This window comes from Hippocampus comes, unplaced genomic scaffold (assembly GCF_001891065.2).
Source record: "Hippocampus comes isolate QL1 unplaced genomic scaffold, H_comes_QL1_v1.1 scaffold122, whole genome shotgun sequence".
In the NCBI taxonomy this organism is placed as follows: domain Eukaryota; kingdom Metazoa; phylum Chordata; class Actinopteri; order Syngnathiformes; family Syngnathidae; genus Hippocampus; species Hippocampus comes.
Window position 1 is genome coordinate 4,859,002 of NW_017842059.1, and position 11,716 is coordinate 4,870,717.

At 41.3% G+C, this 11,716-nt stretch overlaps 1 protein-coding gene across 1 annotated transcript in view; it reads right to left on the reverse strand.

Annotated features, from left to right (window-relative positions):
- Positions 1 to 11,716, reverse strand: part of LOC109510784 (kinase suppressor of Ras 1-like) — a 37,007-nt gene that overhangs the window by 6,815 nt on the left and 18,476 nt on the right. Inside the window, exons 2-14 of the mRNA XM_019861360.1 lie at positions 10,781 to 10,928; positions 9,453 to 9,774; positions 8,055 to 8,212; positions 7,894 to 7,960; positions 6,629 to 6,712; positions 6,481 to 6,542; positions 4,572 to 4,684; positions 4,325 to 4,490; positions 3,811 to 3,871; positions 3,688 to 3,742; positions 2,928 to 3,152; positions 313 to 509; positions 90 to 186 (exon numbers count right to left, since the gene is read on the reverse strand). Coding sequence (XP_019716919.1) covers positions 90 to 186; positions 313 to 509; positions 2,928 to 3,152; positions 3,688 to 3,742; positions 3,811 to 3,871; positions 4,325 to 4,490; positions 4,572 to 4,684; positions 6,481 to 6,542; positions 6,629 to 6,712; positions 7,894 to 7,960; positions 8,055 to 8,212; positions 9,453 to 9,774; positions 10,781 to 10,928 — 1,755 coding nt within the window. The remainder of the gene's footprint in view (positions 1 to 89; positions 187 to 312; positions 510 to 2,927; positions 3,153 to 3,687; positions 3,743 to 3,810; positions 3,872 to 4,324; positions 4,491 to 4,571; positions 4,685 to 6,480; positions 6,543 to 6,628; positions 6,713 to 7,893; positions 7,961 to 8,054; positions 8,213 to 9,452; positions 9,775 to 10,780; positions 10,929 to 11,716) is intronic.

Below are 11,716 nucleotides of genomic sequence, written 5' to 3' on the forward strand. Positions count from 1 at the left end.
TATATATATATATATATAGTTGAAAAGGATTTGCAAATCATTGTATACTTTTATTTCCATTTTACACATTCTAAATTGCTGCCTCTTACCTTGACAATTTCTTGTGCAATCTGCCTGGTATTATTTATATCCAACAAATGGCCTCTTTCTCTTACAAAAGAGAATAAAGGAACCCCTTTACAGAAACTGCAAAGCAAAATATGCAGCATTGTCACAGACATTTTCCACTCAGAAATAATAACTTCTGTGTTTTTGTGTATTAGAGGGAGTAAGAAAAAAAACGGAAGCAGAATATAAACATCTTAGTTCTACCTTGTGACAATAGCAAGGTGGGGCGGGGCCATGCAGGCGCCCATGAACAGGATGACGTTTTCATGTCTGGTTTGCCTGTAGTTCATCACCTCCTTCTTAAAAAGCTTCAGGTGCTCCTGGTTATTGCCGTCCACCTCCACAAGGCGAATGGCTACCTCGCCGTGCCAGCGACCCCTGAACACCTTCCCCCATCGGCCCTGGAGAGTCAAAAGCCACTCATGTTTGGTGTTTTACACAGATGTCTGCTCTACCACTTGCAAAAATATACATCACATCCTATTTCACAGTGTTCAAACTATGATTGATGATTACAATTTTTTTCTCGTACTCATATGAGGGCGAGAGCTATTGTTTTGATTGCCATTTTGTTGGTTTATTACCGGTAATTATAATCTGTGACCTAGTATAGCCTAATAAGATACAGGAAAAAAACTTAAATTTGTCATCCTCTGTAAATTGCAGGTTACATATGTTACTGAGTTAACTGTCCCCCGGGAAAATCGAGTAGAGGAAGACAGCCAAGTAGGCAGACCTCATAGCGGCATGCCGGCGGAAAGGATGGAAGGCCCGCTGGAGCCTATTGAAGTGGGCTGCAGGGGCTTCGCAGGACAGTCTCTATACCAGGTATGGGACTCTTAGGCATTTGCGGACTGCACAGGCGTGGGGCCATCAAAACCATCCTCAAGGCTGCTGAAAAGGCTTCATGGTGACTAAGGAGTGGGGACATGTAGCGCAGTGCGCTACCGGGACACAAGTCGGGGCCTGATCATCCCTGTCTGGGTCTCCCGGGTGAGGTTGTCTGATGTAAGACCCGAAACACCCTATGACCCCGGGAACATCACTGACAGTGTGTCCAGGTTGCACTACTCTTTGTCTTGATTGAGGTTGAGTTAAAGCCAAAGGTGTCGAAAAGAAAAGAGTTAACTACAGAAGCTGTGAGCGAGATGTATGTCTTCACAGAAAGACCAGTCACTGCCATCCATTGCCTCATTGTCATCGGTGTGCACGCTGCTGATTGCAGAAACCTGCCACTTGGCAGAACATATTCAAGCCAAAACCCAAATATGCTCTATTTTGTGTTGTCAATTTAACTCTTTCATGCACCCTGTAACCCGGGGGTCGGCAACCAGCGGCTCTTTAGCGCTGCCCTAGTGGCTCCCTGGAGCTTTTTCAAAAATGTTTGAAAATGGAAGATGGGGAAGGGAAATATATTTTTTGTTTTAATACGGTTTCTGTAGGAGGACAAACATGACAAACATTCTTAACATTTTCCAATGCTGTAAAAATGTGTAGAATAAATATTTAATTTCAACATTTTTGTCAACGAAGATTTGCGTCACAGCCTGCAACACACATTTCTATTAGCAGAACGGGATGCCAGGCAGGTGGCTGTTGCAGGAAAAAAAACAAACAAAAAACCCCAAAAAGAAACAAAACAAACACGATGTTTCATGTACAATTCACCGAGGGTACTGGCAAAGAATGGAAATCTGGAGACCCAAGAGAAGCAGTTTTAAACGGTACACGTGAGCTACGATAGCTAACGGTGCAAAAGTGCGTCCCATGCTTTCTTCATCTGAGGGGCCATTATGGCTGTTGGTCATTATGGCATGCGTGTGTAAGTGCGGAAGTATGGGTGCGTGCGGTAACGGGTCGATTTTGGGAGGCTGGTTGATGGAAAAGTAGATCTTCGGTCAAAAAAGGTTGGGCACCCCTGCTCTACATAAGTGTTTTTCAACCTTTGTGCCGCGGCACACAAGTGTGCCGCAAGACATTGTCAAGTATGCCGCCGGAAAATATCCAATTTGTATGCCTGTGTGGTCTATCGCACAGAAAGTAATCGTGTAGTACCCTCCCATACCGCTAGGGAGCAGCAACAGCCAGCCAATTGCCTTATGTTTAGACGAGAGACAAGCGAATTTGTGACGCATGAATGCAGGATGACAGTGAAACAATAAATATGAAAGATGAGAAAATACTTTTTTCTTTGTGTTCATTTGATTCCAATTCAAGCTGTTATAATGTCATTCTTCAATGCTAAAAACGGTTATAGTAACAATATAACACATTAATTATTCAAATAAGCGTTTTTTTTTTTTTTTCACATTTTCAGCTAGTGGTGTGCCGCGAGATTTTTCCAATGAAAGAAGTGTGCCTTGGCTCAAAAAAGTTTGAAAAACACTGCTCTACAGGATGCTCTGCAGGGAAAAAAAAACATTTAATCATGAAGACTCTTTGTGTATTTGTACCCAACTTAGTCATTTTGATAGTAGGCTAATACAGCTAACAGCATGTGTTGCCTTCATTATAAGGCTTTTAATTTTTTGCGGCTCCAGACATATTTGTTTTTTGGTCCAATATGGCTCTTTCAACATTTTGGGTTGCTGGTCCCTTCTGTAACCTGATAACATGATAAGCTGTCCACTGGAGTAACCGCTGTCCCTTAAACGGTTCTTCTTGGCTGAGGTCTTGATGTGCTGAGTGCTACTGAAGTTTACAAATTCCCTCTCTGGGTTTATGTCGGTATCCTTGATCATTTGTAATGGACAGTATTAGGTGTCCTGTGTATGTCATATTATCTTTTTGCTGAAAGTAAGGCACATCTGCATCTTCACCTTTCCTACAAGCTCTCCGAGCTGCAGCTCCTCATATGGGATGTCCCATTCCTGCAGGTAGACGCTGGTCTGACTGGCTTTGCGGTTGAGTTCCCCGCTCCAACGGCCAACGGTCCTACGCCGACAAATAGACGGAGGTAGGTCTTCCAGGCCATCTTCATCAAAGTCCTCGTTGGAGAAGCTTTTGCTTTGGTCCTCTCCAGCAGAATGATGCTCATCTGCACGCTAAGAATGAAAAGAACAACATTCATTGATCGAAATAACGGTGAGTGAATATTTCTCTATGATGAAAGAGAAGTAAGAGCAGAACTAAATTGTAACTGCAACTATTTTTTTAATGGTTTCCTGTTTGCGTGTGCACTTTATAAGACTGTAACTGGTTGTACTTACCACCTCAACTTTTAGAAGGTAAACTTTTGGACTCTGACACTCTGCCTTCAGTGTTACATAATATTGTACGCTGACTGTGAATGACTTAGACATGGTTTAAAAGTGCATTTGATGTTAAGTTTTAAGTTACAAGAGGAAAATTACTTTGCTTTTGCAATTTATTTGTATAAGTGTCGGAAAGAAGATTTTTTTCGATGGCCCCTCCAACAATGGCAAACGCACCTTCTGCGAGACAAAGCTATCAGCACTGGCATACTATCATTGATAATATTCGTTGTCAGTGGGGGTCATTGTGCATGCCCAGGGCCGCCACCCCATCGGTCCCGCACTCTGCATGCCCCAGAGTGTCAAATGGACTGCCTGTACAAACCTGGTTTTGCTCAGGTGCTTTTACTTGCGTCGCAGTAATGGCTGTCTGCGATACTCTAAGAAAAACAATAATTAATTTAGACACTTTTTCATCAAGTAGACAAATTCTGCTCGAGCATTTTACCCAGAGCCGTTGGAGCTGTCAGACTGTTGACTATCAGTATTCTTGGAATTGGGGACATCTGTTAAAGAAACAGAAATAACTTCAGAATCCCTCTTTGTTTCCCTGAAATAGGTCATGTTTCTCATGCACTTGTATCATAACTGACTTATTCTTTACATGTAAAGCGTTTAAAGTTTGGTAACATCAGTGTGGTAAGTTCAAATCGAAAGCTATAAATTTGTACTTATTACTTGACAAAGACAGACAGAAACCCAAAACAAGCCAGTTAATGTGGTTACATAACATGACCTAATCTGTCCAAACAAAATACCGATTAATATATGATTTAAGGATGGATGGATGGATTCATTTCTTCCCAAATGATTAGCAATATATGGATTTATAATATTAAAAAAACAGCTAAAAACATTAAATAGTTTGGACAAGAGAGAATGTAAAAAAATGCCATGTCTATGATTTTTTTTTTTTTTTTTTTTTTTTTTGCGAAGATATGAAGTAGCCACAGTGGGTTGACCTGGGAAGTGAAAATTGTCGTCCTGGGAACCTTGGGGAGACGTGTTGAGTGGGGGGGTGGTGCTGACACTGGGTGGGTTGCTCTGCTGGGAACGTGCTGGAGAGGAAGGTGTGGAGGAGGCGGCTGATGATGGGTTACTACTGGAGTCCAGCTGGTTAGGAGGCTGCTGTGGTGTGAAAATGGATATAGGTAGATGGACAGATGAATGGATGATCACAAATTCCAGCGCAGCAGAAGTTGTACATACCCTTTTGGTTATTGCCTTTGGTAATGTGCCAAACTGCAGTGGGATCTTTGCTTTGTGATCAATACGATTGTTGATATCAGACGGCACTGATTCTGCCCTTCGCATCTTTGGCACTACCAACCAAATGAAAAGATTGACAATGTGAATGTACAGCGGACTTTCAAATTAAATGCTAACCTATCCTTCTTTGCCACTAGCAGTGGCTGTCCTAGCTTGAATGGCACCCGGTGTGATAGTGATGTGTTGGTCGCAAACGAAACAGCTCTGAGAGCCATTTTTTATTTTTTATTTTAAGTGAACAACAAGAGCCGGCCGGCTCCATTCACTCTCATGTGAATCTCAATTCGTCTGTGACTGCAGAGTGCCTAAGTAGCGGCAGTTACAGCACACAGGGGAGAGAGACTGAACAGAGAGAAACAGACCAAGGAGAGACAACACCAAAATGATCGTAAGGAATACTAAAGAAAACAGCAGCAGGAAAGGGAGTGCTATCTGGACACTGCTAAACTTTATTGACAATATAAACGCAGAATGTAATCGGCAAGGAAAAAAAAAAAAAAAAAAAAGATTTTAACCCTTTCATGCACCCTGTAACCTGATAACATGGTAAACTGTCCAGTGGAGTAACCGCTGTCCCTGAAAGGGTTAAATTAGTTTAGGACAAAAAAAAAGTTAAAATCTGAAATTATTAAATGTTATGCTGAAAATAGCTAAGGTTTTTGAACTAAATATTTTTGTAGCTCTATATGGAGGAAAAAAAGTCATAAATTAAAATAAACAGATAAAACAGTATGTGTATTTTTTTACATGCGTATATGCATGATTCTTTGTGTTTTTTTTAAATTAATAACAAATTGATATAATCCCCCCCCCCCCCCCACTCCCAAAAAAAATAATCTGAAGAGCTGTTTGGGAACCAAAAGAGGCGGCTCTTAAGTGCCCCACTACCCCAGCAGCAAGAACTATATGACGAAAAACAGCAAAGTGGATCTTGTATTTTCTTTCAAATATTTTGCTTTATAAAAAAATACGGAAAAAGCAATGAATTTTTTGAATTAAGTAACCAGCTTTTTCACAACACACACAAATCTTCCAGTGCACAAATAAAACAAACGTAAAGGAACGCTCATTGACAACATTTTGGCTTCGTTCACCAACATACTTGCTTTCCTTTATGTAACTGTGGCTTCCCTACCACAGGGGTGCCAAAACTCAGTCCTCAAGGGCCGCTGTTCTGCCTGTTTTCCATCTCTCCCGGCTGCAAAACACCTGATTCAAATAATTCGGATTGCTCTAATGCCGCTTCAGTGCCGGCTGTTGAGCTGATCATTTGAATCGGGTGAGTTGCAGCAAGGAGAGATGGAAAACAGGCAGGACAGTAGCCAGTGGGGACCGGAGGTGGACATGCCTGCCCTACCACCATCTCTGCATCCCTTCTACAGAGGGTGACTCCACTCCACAAGGGGGGGTTAATTCACCATACAAATACCATGGTTGACACATCATGTAGAAACCCATTTTAACCCTTTCAGGGACAGCAGTTACTGCAGTGGACACCTTATCATGTTATCTGGTTACAGCATGCATGAAAGGGTTAAAGAGCAATTGTAATGTTGAATTTTAAACAGATTTTGAACAGGGCAGTTCTTGACTCAAGATTCCATTTTCAGATTGCATCACTGAAATGGTGGCGTCCAAAGTAAAAGGGATTTCCAGTGGGCTACAAATCAGCGACACTCCTGATGATCATCCTTTCACCATAATATTAACTGAAGTTGCATCCGTACTTCTTGAATCAAATGCAGCAGATGTCTTACATTGTGATGTATAGGGCATGTTTTTTTTTTTGTAGTGGCAAATTGGAAGTTTAAGTTAAGATGTTATTTCCCTGATCGTGATCATTGCTTACATGTGAGAAATGATATCCGACAAGAGGGAGCATCTTTGGTACATTTGTTGTGACACTTTAATCTGGAGAGAGAAAAAGGAAGAATGCAGATGCTACATCATCATCATCATCATGATCATGCATAAGGTAAAAATAATGAGTTTCTTACTTGCAATGTTTACACTTCACACCAAAGATCATGTTCTTGCCACACACTTGGCATATCTGGGAGAGCCACGATTTTGTTGAAAATCTGAAAGGAAGAATGAAGAAAGACTTTTTATGTTGAAAACCACCTATCCATTGTCCATACTGCTGATCTGGATCATCAGTCAATTATAGGGCTGATAAGGCTGAAGCTCTAAACTATAAATACTATATACTTCATCTCAACTGTACGCACTAAATGTAAACAATGTCATTTGGTTGAAGATGAACACCCGTCGATATATTGGGGTCAAACTGGAAAGAAAAAAAATCCACTACGATAATCAAGTCGATTTCTTACCAGAATCTCTATTTGGAGAAGTAAGTGGTATACTGAAAAAAAAAGTCAGTCTCAAGAGATACGGTCAAAATTTAACAAGAGAAAAGTTGTGTAGTGATCGTGAGTGGAAGGTTACACAAAGAATGAGAGCATCATGGCATTTGGAGAAAACCGAACCAATATCCTGTGACACAAAAGTCCTAACCCAGGGGTGTCAAAACTAATTTGACATTGTGGGCCACATACGGCCTTGGTAGATGTCATGTGGGCCGGACCATTAAAATTATACCCTACTCTGCTATAAATAACCAAAATATCATTTATTTCCTTTGTTGGCAAAAGCTTGTCACTTCTCGGGACACACAAGTTCAGCCGCCTTCATCATGCATCGTTTAACAAAGTCACCGTCGGAATACGGCTTTGATGCTAATGCTATTTCACTAGCAATTACGTAGCTGGCCTTTACTGCTGTGTTGGGTCTGTCTCAGTGACAGACTGAGACTGCTGTTGACTTCTTCTCTGATCAAAACAATGTTGTCTTCTACTCTGATCAAAACTGTGTTCCCCTAGCGGATGATCCATGAATTGCAGCTTATTAAAAATATTAAATCCGTGTATTTTTTCACTTTTAAATTATCCTGCGGGCCTGATCGAAGCTCCTTGGGGGCCTGTTCCGGCCCGCGGGCTGTAGGTTTGACACCCCTGCCCTAACCCCTCCACTTCCCTCATCGTAAGATGCAAATAATAACTGTTCCTATTTTTAGATTTTGCATACTGTAAATGGCATGCAGGCTGCTATTATTAGATATGCGAATAAATTAAAAATATAAAATGGAATGGTGACCACAGCTGCCGACTGGTTAGCTGCATCTGATGTGGTAACCGTTAGCACATCTGCCTCACAGTTCAATGTTGCCTGGTTGCATCCCTTTAAGGTTAGTACTCACCTGTGGGTAACAGCCAAACCGATATCTCGCCTCACTGTCTGAGGTGAACTCCTGTGTACAGCGAGGTCTGTGAAACACACCAGCACGCACTGTGTGAATTAAACAATAAAATGAGACGTGCCATACAAGTGGATGCCTGATGTGATAACTACTGAACTCACTGTCCAGGGATGTCGGGGCGGCGGTCATCGTGTACGGGGCCGAGGCAGGGACGGGGCTGTGTGTGCGGGCAGACAGCAGGGGTGAACGCAGGTTTGAATCTTCAAAACTGTTCCCATTAAAGTGCATAGAAGCCAGCGCCTTGTTCTTCTTGTTGGCCCTTCAAAGACACAGAGCAGCTAGCAGTGAAGCTCACAACCTGTATTTCTGTTGACAGAAATCTCAGAAGAACAATTATGATTATTCCAAACTGTGCTGTTTGCTCTCTCAAGTCTGAGCTAATTTGAATGAAGAAGCAAATCACGGAAATAGATCTCTACACATGTATTCAATTTGCAATTCGATAGTTTACACAGACAGGCGGGGGAAAAGAAAGGAGATTTTCATCAGCATCTGGTGAGTATCATGCATTTTACTTTAAGTTTCTATGTTTTTGTCATTTTATTTGATACGTATTGATTGTGAAATGCTGTATTGTAGTGTAGAGGTTTGTTGTTTTGAGTCATTGGCGCTACACAGCAGCTGTTTGACACAACAGTGAATTATCAGGTGCGTCAGAAAGACAGAAAAGTCTTTGATCTTTCGTCAGAATTTTCTGTCATTGTGTTATAAAATGATATATATATACAGTATATAATAAATATTATGTAACATAAATGTCGTTATCAGTTCTTAGTATCGTAGAGAGGGAATCCTTGTACTGGTATCGGCCTGAAAAATGTGGTACCGAACTTCCCTGTAGCATAGCATAGCATAGCATAATATAATATAATACAGCATAGTATAGTTTAAAAAAAAACACTTCAAATTTAGGACCATGGTTTTCTACTACAGTTTGAGGAACTGAGAGCAGTTGATATCTTGCTCAACGTCACCTTAACAGTCCTCAGGAAGCAAACTCTTTTTAGCAACTTGTCTTACTTTGAATATTTGGTTTTGCAGTGGGACTCGCACTCAGCAGCATTATCTGTCTGTCTGTTTGTTTGTTTGTTTGTCCAAATACTTACAAACAGATCTCTGTGTTAATTCCACCTCTGTCTTATTATTTCATCTATTGTATACTAAAGCTGGGATACCCTTTCAATCTGAACATTTAGGTAGATGACTTGTGTCGTCCTACTACTGTCGCTGAAAGATGAATTGGTGTTAACGATAAGGATGCTCAAACGAACGGTTTGCCAGTCAAGATGAAAGTAGAACTACCGTATACCAAATAAACTTTTCTTTCGGCGTGAGTCAAGTCACACAGATAGTGTGTTTCACTACCTTTGCTACTTCACTGTTCACGTTTGAGGGTGCATCAATACTAAGCAAGATGTAATATGTGTTTTTTAAAAATCCAATTGCGATGTGAGCTGCGCCTTTTTGGAACAGAAGTTACACACAATGCAACAACCCACTTGTGGTTTGCAGGCTCCGCTTGTGAGTCATGACTCTTGCTTCGCGTTGGTCCGATGGAGATAGGCAGGAGTTGCAGAAGCTTACGGGAAGGCGGTGGTGGAGTATGGACCGTTTTGGCGGTTTGTATCTTCGAAGCTGGGATTCTGGAGGGAGTGCTTGGCGCCAATGAGAAGGCGTCAACCATTTCCTCAGTAGGTATGTAAGGTTGGTTGTCACCCGAACACGGAACCACGGATATGGAGATGGATCGGCTGTGCCTAACTGTGGACTGTTGGTTGGTGGAATGAATGCGCCGTTGGGAATCAGGCCTCATATCTCCAACTCATCAGTCAGAATTAGACACAAACATGTTAGTACAGTCCATATAGTGCCAAAACAAAGTTATAATCACATTTAATAATTGCTCAATTAAAATTCACAATCATGCGCAATCAATGATGGCAATTTCTGCATCATTGTAATGGATCTGACCATCCATTTTGTATACCATGTGTACTCATTAAGGCAATAATGGACCATAAACAGACAGCAAAGTTTTAGCTCAAAAGCAAATACAGCTTTTCCTCAACCTTTCTTTCTGGTCAAATACATATATATACAAATGACGTTAAACACATTACATAGTCATGGTGCTCATGAATGATGAATGGCGGGAATTAAAAAAAAAAAAAAAAACTGACGGAAGTAGCTTTTCGGTCACCGAATCATCACGAACCGGGCGAATCCCGGCGGACCTTCTCAGTCATCAATGACAGATTTCCGTTTCACTGACCACTGATGGAAACATGCACTGCGTGTCTCGCGCGTGTTTGTTTGCGGGGTTTCTTCCACGGGAGTGGAGTAGGGGCTTGTACAGAGACCAAACGTTTGAATATCGCTAGTCAATCGTGTGACTTGTAGTTGTGTTGGCTGCTAAATCTCGATTCCCATTCTCTTTCCAGCCAGTATTAGGCCGTTAGGGTAATGTGAGGCCAGTAATTTTGTATTTCCTGTCTGCGGATTCATCACAAGGTACATAGATATTGTTCAACTGCATACATTTTCAATTCTTCAAATAAAACGTGAAACACAATGGCTAGTTTGTCTCTTTCGATCAAGTGCAAGAAATTGTGACTATATATATATATATACATATTTATATTTTTTATTATATATATATATATATATATAATAAAAAAATCGACCAAAGTGTCAAGTTGTTCCTCCCGGACGCCATTTGACATAGGCCAAATAAAGAAGACAAATGCATCTGTAGTTTCACACACAGTATGACGTAACACAGTTGGCGTGCAGGACTATCAATACAGTGTTCTGTTTCTTGGTTCACCTGTTTCTGTGGGACTCTTTAGACAGGAGAGGGCAGCAGTAAGGCGGGAACGATCCTCAGAGTTGGAGCCCAGGCGCTTCATTGTGTCCAGTACATCAGAGCTGGGCATCTGCAGCACACTGTCTACTGAGAGCTTCTCATCTGAGGCCTGTGGGACACATACAGGACATATGGTGAGTGAAACAACATGATGAAAATTATATCTATTTTACAGCCTTAAAAAAAAGTGCCTCAATGTTTTAACAGGCGCCCAAATCCTTGTCTGCGTCCCTTAACATACCAGAGGAGCAGTAACAACACACATGTTGAATTTGTTATTATGCGAATGTGAAAATTTCACATTTTCGGCTACTTTCGGGTTTGTGATTTTTCCTCTTTGCCACGTGGACTTTTGTGCACCATGAGGCAATTTTGTAATTTAAGGACATTAAACTAACTCGAACATTAAACTAACTTGTGTCAAGCACATGGGGTCCTGTGTCATACGGAACACTGGATATTAAAATGCAGACTTAGGATGGACTGTTTAGCCGTTTAGACAAAGAGAGTAGGGATGTCCCGATTAAATTTTTTTGGCACCCAAGTCCGAGTCTTTGGTTTTAAGGATCTGCCGATACCAAGTCTGGATCCAATCCCTTGGTTGTACATTAAAAAAATGCCCTTATCCAAATGTACTAAAATTAATACAGAAATGTATGTACAGTTGTGTATAGACCAATGTTTTCCAAATCCTGTGCTGTGGCACACTGATGTGCCGCGAGATATTGTCAGGTGTGCCGTATGCTTGTGGAGGCTCTCAGTCGTACAGGAAAGTTCCATCGTAGAAAGGGTTCCGTCAGTCGTCATCTGTACCTGTGGGTAAAAAACAAAAATGGACGTTTCGCTTCTCTCACAGAAGCTTCGTCAGCGGTAGACAACTCTGAAGTCTCCGTGAAG